Genomic DNA, 12,819 nt, shown 5'->3' on the forward strand with positions numbered 1-12,819 from the left:
TCAGGCAGCTGGGGACGTGCGCTTGGGGAGGGGGTCCCACGTGGTGGGACAGGAGCGCCTCACTGGCCTAAACAATCTGCACCACAGTATGGCGTGCGCTGCACACCTGCTCTCCCTTGGGGGGCCGGAGTCTTGGTGCCAGGCAGAGGGTACCCACGTGACCAACCCCAGATAAAAACCCTGGCGCTGGTCCCCCAGGAGCTCCCTGCTGGGGAGTCAAGCGCACCCCGTGTGGCTCCGCTGGGGGTGTTCGGGAGGCCTGTGCCTCGTGCCCCCCAACCCCTCCCCACGCCACGTTCCCTGTGGTGCTCGAGTCCCTGGGCCTTTGGCTGTAAAAGTGGTCCCACGGAACCACTGAACATGGGGGTGGTATCGGGGACCCCAACTCACGATCACATCAGAGATCTTCAATAGTAAGAAGTATGCTGGAAACCCCTGGGCAAAAGGCAGGATGAAGGCTGCTGGAGGGCGGGCCAAGCCCCTGGCCCGGACACGGCGCAGAGGGCGTTGGGGGAGAGGAGGCCGAGGGACATAAGCAGGCTCACGTCAGCAGCCGTGACGAGACTGGAGACTCGAGAGCAGGACAGAAGCGCCACCTCCGCGCCTCCTGGTCTCTCCTCGCCCGACGGCCGTCTCTGCCAACACTCACAGGTCAAGGAAAGGCCGAGGGTCAGGGGAGGCTGGTGAAAACGTCTGCAGACCCCAACAGGGACACCCGGGAGTTCCAGGGGAGACCAGCGGGCGGAACGCACAGGAAAGAGCAAAACTTCCCGAAGCTCACGTGTCTTGGGAAGGAGGTGGTAGTGGGAGTCCTGGCGGCTGTGCCACCTGTCGGGGGGCACCCCCGCCACCCGCCGGCCATGGGGTTCCCATACGATTATATTAAAACACGGCAGAGAAAACACTGCTCGGGACAGGGGGAAAATATAGCTTTATTTTACCATAGGAATTAATAAACTCTGTCACAGAATAATGACACCATGGGACTCCTTCTCTTTTGTTTCTTTTAATAAATACAAATGAATAAAAATACTTTCTTTTGCAAAGAGACTGCCTCTTCCTTCTCCAGATTTCCTGAGCCCCCGTGGCCACAGGCCCACACTCCACCACACCCACCTTCTCCTCTCTCTGGAGAGGGCTACGTCCCATCCAACACGCCCGCAGATACTATGTAGGTACACTACCTCTCCTTTCCCCGTCCCCTTCCGAATGCAAGTCCTCGTACTGCATTTCAACTTGTAAATGATTCCCTTCTGAGAAGGAGAGTCTGGTTTCCACAGAAGCCCTTTAGCCAGTACCACGTAACACCAAGAAATGAGCGAGGTTTCAGTAAAAGGCTCCTGCCCGCGGGCACATTATGAAAGGGAAAGGATAATGTAAAGTAAAATGTACGTCTTGTAGACTGTCCCTTATTTCAAAAATAGAAACTCCTATTTAAATTTAACCTGTTTGAAACAGGCCAAATATTTGACTGCACGCAACAGATCTGTTATTGCTTGAAACGGAGCCCCGGCCCCGCGGCTGAGCTACCCACGCCGGAGGAATCCAGACCACCTCAAAACCACGAGCCGCAGCTGAGCGCCCCCCACCGGCCCGGGGACCCCGGGAACGCCGTGTGCCACGCTCCCACGAGCGTCGGTCAGGTCTGGGATGCAGCACACCTCCGTGCCCTGCGCTAACGGCAGCGGCCCTTCCCAAGTGGCGAGAACGGTTTTGTCCCAACAGTTAAAGTTCCTGCTGCAGCCACCATGTACAAACGCTTAGAACTTTCCAGTTTTCAGATTGGAATAGAAAAGCTCCGACACACCCAGAAGACACTCTGACTAAAATCTCGGTCTCATGTGCCCCTGCTCTGGTAAATGCATTAGGAACTGAGACACGAGCGTAAAGTGTGATCAACACCAGCAGGGAAAACGCCGGTCTTCATGGCCAGCAGGAAACTTCTTTTCTATGTGCCCCATTTTTCATTAGTCCACATTTTAAAAAAGTATTTATTTCCTGAAAGTATTTCTAAATGTGATTATTTGTAACATACAACAAATGAAAAATGTGACTAGATTGCAAGAAAAAAATCTGCTTGTAAAACAAAGTACTGAAACAAAGTCATGTCCTCCTCACGGGGGACACGGGAGCCCGGAGGGGCCCCCAGGGACAGCCGGCCGCCGCTCCCCTCCTGGGCTGCAAGGCCCCGCGTCTTCGGAAGGAGCGGCACTGGTTCTAGTCTCTGGGGGCCGGCGCGTACGCCCCGCCCGGCTCCGCACTAAGTGCTGGGTCCACAGGCACGTCCGCTGGAGAGGTAGTGGTGACAGCTCCCATCATCCCCCTGGGCCACCTCGGCAAGAACGAGGGGTGGGTCCCTCAACTGCACCCAGCTGTCATCGTCCTACAGAAACTATCACTGCAGAAGAGAAGGCTGTTTGGGGTGGGAAAGGTAGAAAAGAAATAGATGCTGTGGTTCTGCAAGCTTGCCTTTTTTGGTACCAGCACAGAGTGTCACTGTCACTAAGTGTTTTGGAGGAGAAACTCCAAAATCTGCTCGGTGGTGTGCCTGCACGCACGCGCGGGCACACGGCTGTGCACACACATGGGCAAGGCTCAGAGCCCCAGCGACTTCTGCACGATCTGCTTGGCGATCTTGTAAAACTGTTCCCGGTCATCCCGCCACATTTTGGAGGCATCCACGTTGGCCCCGCTTTCATCGTTGGGCTCTGAAAGAGAAGGAGAACCTCCACGTGAAAGGGGCTCAAGAAAGAAGGACCTGGCAAGACCTCCCACCCCCTGGAAGGACACCACTGATCTTCCCAGAGAGGTAACCGGAGACAAACCGGAAGCACCGAGGGATGTGGAACTCCGGGCAAGGACATCAGTTCTGTGGAGACAAGAGCCTTCTCCTGAGGGGCGGGGCTGAGCAGCGAGAGGGCAGCGGACAGACCCACCCTCAGGGCTCCTCCACCCGCGCCTCCCAAGGGCCCACACCAGCCAACTCGGCCTCACTCAGGAGGCACCAGCCGAGCAGATCAAGCGGCCGCTGTGGGCCTCCCCCTCGGGCCTCCCGCTTGGCCACCAGCTCCCTCCGTTTGACGCTCCTCCGTTTCACGGGTGCTCTCTTCCCCCGGGGCCGCCGGGCCGTTCCTCTCTCGGCTCCCTCCCCCCACGCGCTGTCCCTCACCTCCACGGCCAGTCCTCGGAGAGCCCCCGTCAAGGCAGCCACTCACACAACACCCCGAACTCTCGTCTCCCCCGAATCCTGCTCCCTCTGGAGTCCTGTCCCCACAGTCAGCACCCCTCCAGCCCGCAGTGAGGGCAGGAGCAGGAGCGCCCCCAGGATGCTGAACCCTAGAGCCGGAGTCTCCAAGGTCCCCCTCCCCAACCTCCCCCATCCTCTTGGCCTGGGACCCACCCCGCCTGTTTCTAGCATGTGGGCTGCAAGGGCGATCCGTGGTCTAACAGCCCCACGAGCGAGTGTCAGCTCCGGGCACGTGCAGGTCCACAGGGCGCCCCGCCCCCAGCCATACCAGTCCTGGCGACGCCCCCAGAGGGTCCGCGCCCTCCACCAACCTTGTTAACTCCCACATATTCTACACTCACCTCGGGAAGTGGTCCCTGTACCCTGATCTCAGGATTTATCACAGTGTCCTGCAATAGTCGGTGGCTGTGAAAGTTCCCTGAGAATGTGGGGCCTTAAGGTTGGGGTCAGTGTCACCTGAGCTTTACACCTCAGGACACGGCGTCTGCAATATAGCACCCACTGAATGAATGAAATGCCCACGGATACTCATGGCCAACAATGTGATACGCACGAGACCATCTTTACATCCGTAATTATAAAAAGCAGCTTACGCTTGGAGAAGTGTGTATGAATAACATTACATGAAAAAGCAGAAAAGAAAACAGTATATACCGACTCCTCACGGCGGACAGGGAGCTGTAAGACAAGGGTTAACGAGGAAAGAGAAGCAGCACCGAGCGTCGGGTCGGGTCTCCCCTCTGGACGCGAAGCTGCGGCGTGTCAGGAGCCGGCGGGGCGGGCGTTACCTGCCAGCATGCTCACCACCGACAGCAGGATCTTCTCCACGCTCTGCACGGGGCTCCACCGCTCGGCGCTGCTCTCGTAGCCCATGGGGTCATCGCCGGGAGCGTGCAGGATGGAGATGCAGACTCTGCCGTCGGGGTAGACTGCGGGGTCAGAGCACACCCGGTGAGCGGGGGGTAGACTGCGGGGTCAGAGCACACCCAGTGAGCGGGGGGACGGGCCCGTGACAGGGTGCTCGGTCAGGCCCGCAGAGAGAAGGCAGCAAGCGCCGCAGACACCGAAACGGAGCTGTCTGCACGCGGCACAACCTGCGGCCCCAGCACCACGCTCACGGCCATGCTCGCGTCCACGCGCTCCCCGCGGGCCCGGCCGGGCTCCCAGGGCACCGCCCACGCACGGACAGGGTGCTGGGCCGGTCTGAACAGTTCTAGTATCAAGGGGTGACTCCACCTTCATATGGATTTTAAAAGCATTATATCCAAAGGGGATAAATGAAAAGCTACCTGGCAGCCAGATATTCCACCAAAATATCTCATGTAATTAGGACTCTTCACAACACTTTTCATAAAAAGTTTCTTAGATATCCCTCGGTCTGCCATTAAATCCCTGAAACGGACTGTGTAAAATATACGTTGCCATAGCTGGGAAAAACGCTACAGGAATTACGTAAATATCCAGAGAAAGACAGATACCAAGATTTCTCTTGGTAACTTACAGTAACAGAAAAACGACCACCTGTCTTCTCTGGAAATCAGCTGTGCCTGAATCTAAATGCATCTCCCATCAACAGCATCCCTAACAAGACCCTCAAGATCTGATTCAAGAAAAATAAATTTTCAATTCAAAGTCTGGGGTTGGTCCTGTCAAAAAGGTCAAAAGCATCTGTTATCTTTCTTTTACACATACTTGGGGAAATTCTCAGATGATTCAGTATATGCTCAGATATCCAGGAATCACTTGTAAAACTGTAAGGCTATTAAGTTATAATAATAAGAATACGAGACAATTTTAAATAAATTTAATTCACCCTCACTCATGAGCTCAGCATTTCGTGACCATTTAGAAATGTGAGTCATTATAAACAGCCTTTCTTTTACACCTGGTCCCTCGTTTTCCCCATGCATCCCTTGTTCTAGTGGTTTCTGCGCTTTGAAACTCTACCGCAAACTCTCACTGAAGGGTTAGGAAACCACGCGCGATCTGTCTCAGACACCAGGATGTCCGTCTGAAGTCCACACACACGGGACCTGGCGCCCAGAATGCTCTGAACAGTTCTCTCTGCCACGGACAGAGAGGAGGTGTTGCAGAGTTCTCAACTTCAGTGTCACTTCCTCAAGGTGACAGCACCATGCGATGACACCGCTGACCCCAGAAACATCAAAAAGCAGCTGTGTCCCTGCCACCCCCCCACCACACCACAGCAGCGTCACTTCCTAACCCTCCCGAGTCCCCGCCCAGCCGCAGCGCTTCAGCGCCAACAACTCCCGCTGGTGCCAGGCTGGCGGTCTCCCCTCCAGGCCACAGCAGCGGCCCAGCACGCGCTCCGCTCCACCTCCGGCCTGCACCACAGTCACCCTTCAAAGGCCATGCTGGTCACGCCGCCCCTCACGCTCACTCCCAGCCCCTCAGCGGGTCTCCACTGCTCCTCGGATAAACATCAAAGTCCTTAATGCTGACCGAAAGGCCTGAACCGGTTTGGCCCCTCCCCCCTCCCTCCCCACACTGGGCCTCTGCACCTGCTAGACCCCCTCCCCGCCCCAAACAGACCCCTGGGCAACTCCTACAGCTCCTCCTGCAGGTGGTGGGTTCAACCACCACCCCTGCAGGTGCCTCCCTGGCCTCCCATGTGGTTTCACATCTCCCTGTATGATTCCTTCATCAGCGTCCATCGCTGCCCTCAGACTGGGAGCTCCTGACTGTCCAGCCCCCCACCTCTGACGGTCTGCTCACCACCCCATCCCAGCAACTCCCAGTGAATCTGCTGGATTATTTTTTTAAGTATTTATGGACCGACCAATTTTTATGACATTGGTAGACCTACTGAATAGCTCTTCTCAAAAATAATTTTTACAAAATAAGAGTAACACATACCCACCTACAGTAACGCCAAATTTAAAAACTATTTGCATTGATTACCTGAACATCAAAAATAATATTATCAGGCTATTCTTAGTACACACATAATTCAATCAGTTTACTGGCCATATCTGTCTTTAAACCACATCACAGATATCGTTCTAAAGAATGTATTTATCCTCAATATAATCTTATTATTTATTTATTTATTTTTGGCTGCATTGGGTCTCCGTTGCTGCGCGCGGGCTTTCTCTAGTTGCGGCGAGCGGGGTGGGGGGGCTACTCTTCGTTGCGGTGAGTGGGATTCTCATTGCGGTGGCTTCTCTTGTCGCGGAGCACGGGCTCCAGGCGCTCGAGCTTCAGTAGTTGTGGCACGTGGGCTCAGTAGTTGTGGCACACGGGCTTAGTTGCTCCGCGGCATGTGGGATCTCCCTGGACCAGGGCTCGAAGCCGTGTCCCCTGCATTGGCAGGCGGATTCCTAACCACTGCACCACCAGGGAGGCCCTTATCATTTATTTTTTAATTACCCACAATCCTCTTCATAGTTGCATTTTATGATTAATCACCTTGAACTTGTTGACTTCCTCAATCAACTCTTCTGACCATAATGAATTTTTAAACTTTGTATTATGGAAAATTCCAAACACAGAGCAAAACAGCAGTATACCATGAATGCCCACATGCGCACAATCTCTAGGCCTCTCCTGGAACCATCGAAACTACTTCAAAAGCACTTACTGTTGGGATGAAACATCTCACAGGTAAATCTCATCTTTGGAGGACTTAACGGGTAATCAAGTGGGAAACTCAGGATGGCAGGAAAAACCCCAAACTCAAAACAGGTGTCTTCTGGGCCCCTAAAAGATACAAAATACAGAGACAGAACTTCAAGGTAGATTTTTTTCATTGTCTACCACACTTTAGAAACGAGTTAAGGAAATATCTATTGCTTTACAAATGCACATGAAAAGATTATCTAAATATTATAATAACGATGAATTGGTATTTTTTTATGGTTGGAAAGTAACGTGTCATTGTTCTGTTCCAATCAGGTTTAAATCACAAAGACCGGATCACAGGCACAGTTTTCACATTAACAAGGTTGAGAGTGGGGCAGCAACACCTGCTGAAAATGACGGGATCAGAGAAAAGAACTGCAGCCGACACTGCAAGATCGCAGGGATTCTGTTTTTCTATGTGGTACGATTACATTTTAGGATAAAGATAAAAATCATGGTACATGTTAGAGCAGGATTCTATTGTACTAAATGAATGAGGGGTTAAGAGTTGTTACTTCAAAGGCTATTTTTAATCTTTAAATGCGCCTGAGAAGTGGTTTGGTAACTTTCGAGAAACAGGTACAGAGCACACACAGATCACCATGATGCTCGCGCGCATGTGCGTCAGCCGCAAGCCCTGACCTGCAGGCCTGGGCTCGTGCCACATCCTGGGACGACGCAGTCACCTGAGTCCTCACCGTCTCCAGGCACGTGCCTGCCTGCCTAAGTTCACGTCCTCCTCACGTGGAAAAATGGCAGAAACGGGCCAAACCACTTCCAAAGTCCTGTCAAATTTTAAAGCTCTATATGTGTAAATGAACACTATCTTGACCAACAGACAAGACGCGAAGGCCAGCCGGAGAGGGCGGGGGACAGCAGCCCAGCTCGCACCGTAACAGACAGAGGGACGCCTCCTCCCCTCACAAACGTCCTTTATACAACATGCACGACAGCAGTTTAAAATCTAAGACCACCCTTCCTCTGTACATTTTTATCAGGAGGCAGAGCTGCTGAATGACAGCTACACACAGCGACACCAGACAAGCACTCTGGGAAGACGGGTCAGTTCAACAACGAAGAAGAATCCCGTTCTCTTTCTGGGCGTGGAGAGGGCAAGGCCCCAAGCGTGTAACACACGAGCCCCGAACCAGCACAGGGGCCGAGACCCCGCGCTACAGCAGCAGTTCAAGTAGACAAAAAATTCTCAAAGAAAGTGTGCAGGCAGCTTCACTTCCACCCGGTGACAACGCCCAGGGATTTCGACGGCACCAGTGCAGTGGAGGCCAGGACTGCATCATGGGGTGCGGAGCGGGGCGGCAAAATGGCCAAAACAAGAACAAGGCAGCAAGTGTTTGGTGGAGCCACATTTTTTTCAACTGAAGACACACATCTGGATTCTGAAAACTGTGTCCTTGCTACTTTTGGGGAAACCAAGAGTGGAAAGCTACTCTGTCGTGGAGGGATGAGCGTCCCCGGACAGCGGCACCCAGAGCCCCGGCAGGAAGCAGGGACAGGACGGCCGCACGGAGAGGCGAGCTCGGGGGCCGGAGCTCCCCGACAGCCGCCCTCCAAGCCCTCCGCCCTGAAGGGTGTCAGCGCCGACGGCAGGGGAGAGCCTGCGCCCCCCGCCCCTCTTCCAGCCTATAACTCACAGTAGAGGATAAACACCACAGCGCTGGCCCTCACACAGCCTCCCGAGGGAAGGTGCCAGGAAGCAGTGCTGTCACCTCAGCGAGGGTCACCTGACTCAGGCCAGGTTCCCGGGTCGGGTGGCTCAGTAGGGAGCAGAGGGCAGCTCAGGCTGCTGACCCAGGAGCCTGCGAATCAGGGCTGCGGCCACACCACGAATGCTCGCAGCGCCTCGGTATTCCTGGCACCTCCAAGTTAGAACGGAAAAGAATGTCTGGGTAGTTAAGTGTTTTTGGACTGAGCCAAATGGTATTTTCTCAAGTCTTTGATATTGCTCAGGTCTTTGTTTCTCATAATAGAGCTTTCTTTAAAATAAAAAAAACAACAAAACCCACTAGGTCGTCCATAGCTTCAGAAGCAAGATCAAACATTTCCTGAAGTGCTCCCACATCTGAAACATCAAAGCCATTTTCAAATGCTCTGGTTTGCTACTGGTTTGAAACAGGGGTTTCTTCCTCCTCCAGAATGCCCAGTGCCTTGGCCCAGCATACAGGTGCGCCCACGTGCACGGGGGCCTGCCCGCTGACTTCATGGAAAACGCTATCAAGTAAATTCCTGGACCAAGATGGGCGATATAATTAGCGTTATTTTTGGACACGCTTTCCTGTCATACTCAGGACAGCCTCACTCCTCTTTCACCAAAGAAGGCCTCACCTCGAAATCAAATTTATCTGAGGCAAATACAAACTCTTCAAAGCCTGCAAGTTATTTTCTATCTTAATTGATTAAAATAACGGCCTAAATTATTTCAGAGCTCTGAGGCAAGTGTCTTATTTATTTTCTGAGACTAGTATTAAGAGTAAAGCAGAACGCCCTTGCTCCCCTCTGTAAAGGCAACAGTGCACTCTGACTTCCCGGCTTCAGGGGAGCGAGAGGCCAGGGAGCCAGCACCGGGGGAGTAGCACCCACGCTCTAAGCCCGACCAGGGCCCAGCAACGTTCACTCCTCCCAAAGGGCAGCGCTGGCTCAACACCCGCAGCCACGCGCCGTCACTGGTGGTCGGTCACTTGCAGAGCCAGTAAAAACTGGAGACATGCTTGGTTAGTCTTTCAACGTTAAACTCGAGTGAGGCACCGTGCTTTGCCTTTCATCTCTAAACCTGTACGGCGAGAACAAAAGCAGCCCACGGCCTGCATACTGAAGGCGGCAGGGAGGCCAGAGCGCTCCACCGTGGAAGCTGGGTGTGTCCGGGCGTCAGTGAGCCATCTGCCCGCCAGGCATGTTCCAGGGCCGCAGCCCGCACGTCACTCCAGCTGCGGCAGGTGTGGAAGAAGCTGTTTTTGCGCTGTTCTTTTGCTAGTTTGTCACAGCACACAGACAAAATTCTCAAACATACATACGAGGCTTGAAATAATGGAGACCGTAAACCCATTCACTAGCGCACACTTGAACTGGATTACCAAGGGACAATTATTCTCCAAAGCCATGACCACTTGAAGCATAAAAAAGAAGGGCACACTGCTTCACAAACACCCTCCAGCCCAGGCGAGGGTGTCACTGCCCTCGCTCTCTCGCTGCAGAACCCACACGGAGCCCCCGGCGGTGGCGAGAGGGGGCCTGGCGTCAGAGCAGGGGCGCCACCTCCTTCCTGCGCCCCTGGCTCCGCAGCTCGGCCGAAGCTTCTTGCCAAAGCCCCCACCTCCCCAGTGCAGGTGGGCTGCAAGCACAGCCCCCAGGCCAGGGGCTCTAGAAGCCACGACTCCAGCTCCGGGGTGCCCTGCTGTGCCTCTAAGCCCCCAAGTCACTGAAGGAGCGCCTGTCGCGTGAGGGTCACCCCGCCAGCAGCGAGGCTGCACAGAAACTGACCGGAAGGTCCCGCTCACAGGACCTTCACACCGGCAGGAAGGCCAGGACGGGCCGCAGGGAGCTGTCGTCCCGGCGACAGTGCCCTCGCTGCCTCTCCCCCTGGGAGCCTGGTGGTCTCAGCCGGACTATGTGTCTACACCCATCTGGCACCAGCCCTGACTCAGCGCCGAGTCTCTGGGGACGGACCCAAGAGCCGCTTTCCTCTTCTGTTGTGTGCTAAGCACCCTAGCGATCCTGATGTAGAGAACCAGCGCTGGTTAAACTGTGAGGGAGGAAAAGGACAGGGCCTTCCATCTCAGGAAAGCACGGTGGTAACAAATACAGGCTTCCTTCCATATAATTATGGGTCAACTGATTCTGACAAAGGTCCAAGGCGATTCAATGCAGGAAGGATTTTCTTCTCAACAAATGGTGCAAGACAATTGGACAGCCACATGTCAAAAAATGAAGCTGGCTCCTACCTAATGCTATACTCCAAAATTACCCAAAATGGGCCAAAAACCTAAATTTAAGAGCTATAAATATAAAACTTCTAGAAGAAAACACAGGAGAAAATCTTTTCAATCTTGGGTTATATGACACCAAAAGCATAATCTATACAAGGAAAAACTGCTGAACTGCGTTTCACTGGAAATGAAAACCTTTGCGTTTCAGAGGACCCCATTAAGAAAATGAAAAGGAGGGACCTTCCCTAGCGGTCCAGTGGTTAAGACTCCATGCTCCCAATGCAGGGGGCATGGGTTTGATCCCTGGTCAGGGAACTAAGATCTCACATTCCACACAGCTCGGCCTAAAACATAAAAAAGAAAAGAAAAGAAAAAGGAAAAGGAAAAGGAAAGCTGCAGAATGGGAGAAAATATCTGAAAATCATATTGATACATCTGATAAAGGACTCTGTATCCAAAATATATAAAGAACTCTTAGGACTAAATAAGAAGACAACCCAATTAAAAAATGGGCAAAAGTTCTTAAGTTCACCAAAAAAGATAGGTGAATGGCTCATACGCCCATGAAAAGATGCTCAACAGCATCGGTTATTAGGGCAATGCAGTCCAAACCCACGAGACCCACCTCACACCCAACAGGACAGCTGGCATCAGACACCACCAAGAGGGTGAGGAAGTGGAGAGCTGAGAACTCAGCACTGCGGGTGGGAGTGTAAAATGGTGACACGACACGCCGGGAGGCCCACTCCTGCGCATCCAGCCGAGGGAGGGGGAAACCCGTCCGCACAGACTTAGGTCCCGTGTTCGCAGCTGCACCGTCACAACAGCCGAAGAGGGAAGCAGCCAAATGCCCATCGACGGGTGAGCGGGTCCATTCCCGGTGGACACAGCTCGGTGGTGACGGAAAGGAGCCGCTCCCACAGGCTGCGCCGGAACCTCGAAGACACCACGCCCAGGAAAAGGAGCCAGACACCGAAGATGCTGTATTGTGTGATTCCACTTGCAGCAGAAGTCCAGAAAAGGCAAACTGACAGAGTCAGAGAGCAGATCAGAGGGTGCCCGTGGCTGAGGGGGACTGAGTGCACAAGGGCATGAGCACGTGTTTGGAAATGCTCTAAAAGTGAAGTGTGATGACTGCAAAACTCTATAAATTTAATTTACTAAAAATCATTGACTTGTGCACTTAATACAGGTGAAACTCTGCATGTAACTTCTATCTCAATAAAGCTATTGAATGCACCCGGCCACACCAGGCTGAGAGATCAGCCTCAGCACCACTGCCACCTCGGGCGTCCTGGGCACGGCGGGGCGCTCAGCGCTCTCCCACCCGGGGCCAGTAGAGATATCCCCCTGCTACCCTGTGTGACAGCCACAATGTCTCCAGACACTGCCCAAAGTCCCTGGGGGCGAGGCCACACCTGGTGACAACACTGGTCTAGACCCGTCGTCCAGCGTCTGCCTGAACCATGGCAGTGCTGCCGGCATCCTGCTGATTGGATGTCCGTAACTTATACTGGACAATGACGTTTCCACTTTCTTTTATGACTGCAGCGAATGTTGTAATAAACTTCCTCACACAGAGGTTTTCCTAACAGAATGTCTGATGAAGACATTCCCAGGGTGGGAACCACTGGGTCAGAGAACATACAGTGCAAATTATAAACATCTATTGTAGTATCTCAGGTTTATCTGAGCAGGCACAATCCTGACAGGAGCCAGGCTTCTGTAAAGAAAGAAGAAAGGCTGGTGCGGAGGGCGGTGCCGTGACCGTGGCCTGGGCACCCAGCATGAGCCAAGCACGACCTAGGAGGAGCCGCAGCCGGGGGAATCCTCCCCGCCGCAGGTGTGAACCAGCTGGGACCCAAGTGCGCCAGCGGAGATGCGGGGATAGGGTCAGCCAAGGGCTCCCAACCGCTGGGGAAGGGAAGGGCCTTCTCATCTCACCACAGCCTCGGGGCCCTAATCTGGAGACGGGACAGCGGCTCGGCC

The 12,819-nt window shown here is 53.6% G+C and overlaps 1 protein-coding gene across 2 annotated transcripts in view; it reads right to left on the reverse strand.

Moving 5' to 3' along the window:
* Window positions 1–914: 914 nt before the first annotated feature.
* Window positions 915–12,819, reverse strand: part of UBE2G2 (ubiquitin conjugating enzyme E2 G2) — a 29,374-nt gene continuing 17,469 nt past the window's right edge. For both annotated transcript variants that reach the window (XM_059921702.1, XM_059921703.1), the window contains 3 exons: window positions 6,849–6,967; window positions 4,036–4,176; window positions 915–2,708 (listed from right to left, as the gene is read on the reverse strand). In XM_059921702.1, coding sequence (XP_059777685.1) covers window positions 2,596–2,708; window positions 4,036–4,176; window positions 6,849–6,967 — 373 coding nt within the window. In that variant the 3' untranslated portion in view covers window positions 915–2,595. The remainder of the gene's footprint in view (window positions 2,709–4,035; window positions 4,177–6,848; window positions 6,968–12,819) is intronic.

This window comes from Balaenoptera ricei, chromosome 4, assembly GCF_028023285.1.
Source record: "Balaenoptera ricei isolate mBalRic1 chromosome 4, mBalRic1.hap2, whole genome shotgun sequence".
Classification (NCBI taxonomy): domain Eukaryota; kingdom Metazoa; phylum Chordata; class Mammalia; order Artiodactyla; family Balaenopteridae; genus Balaenoptera; species Balaenoptera ricei.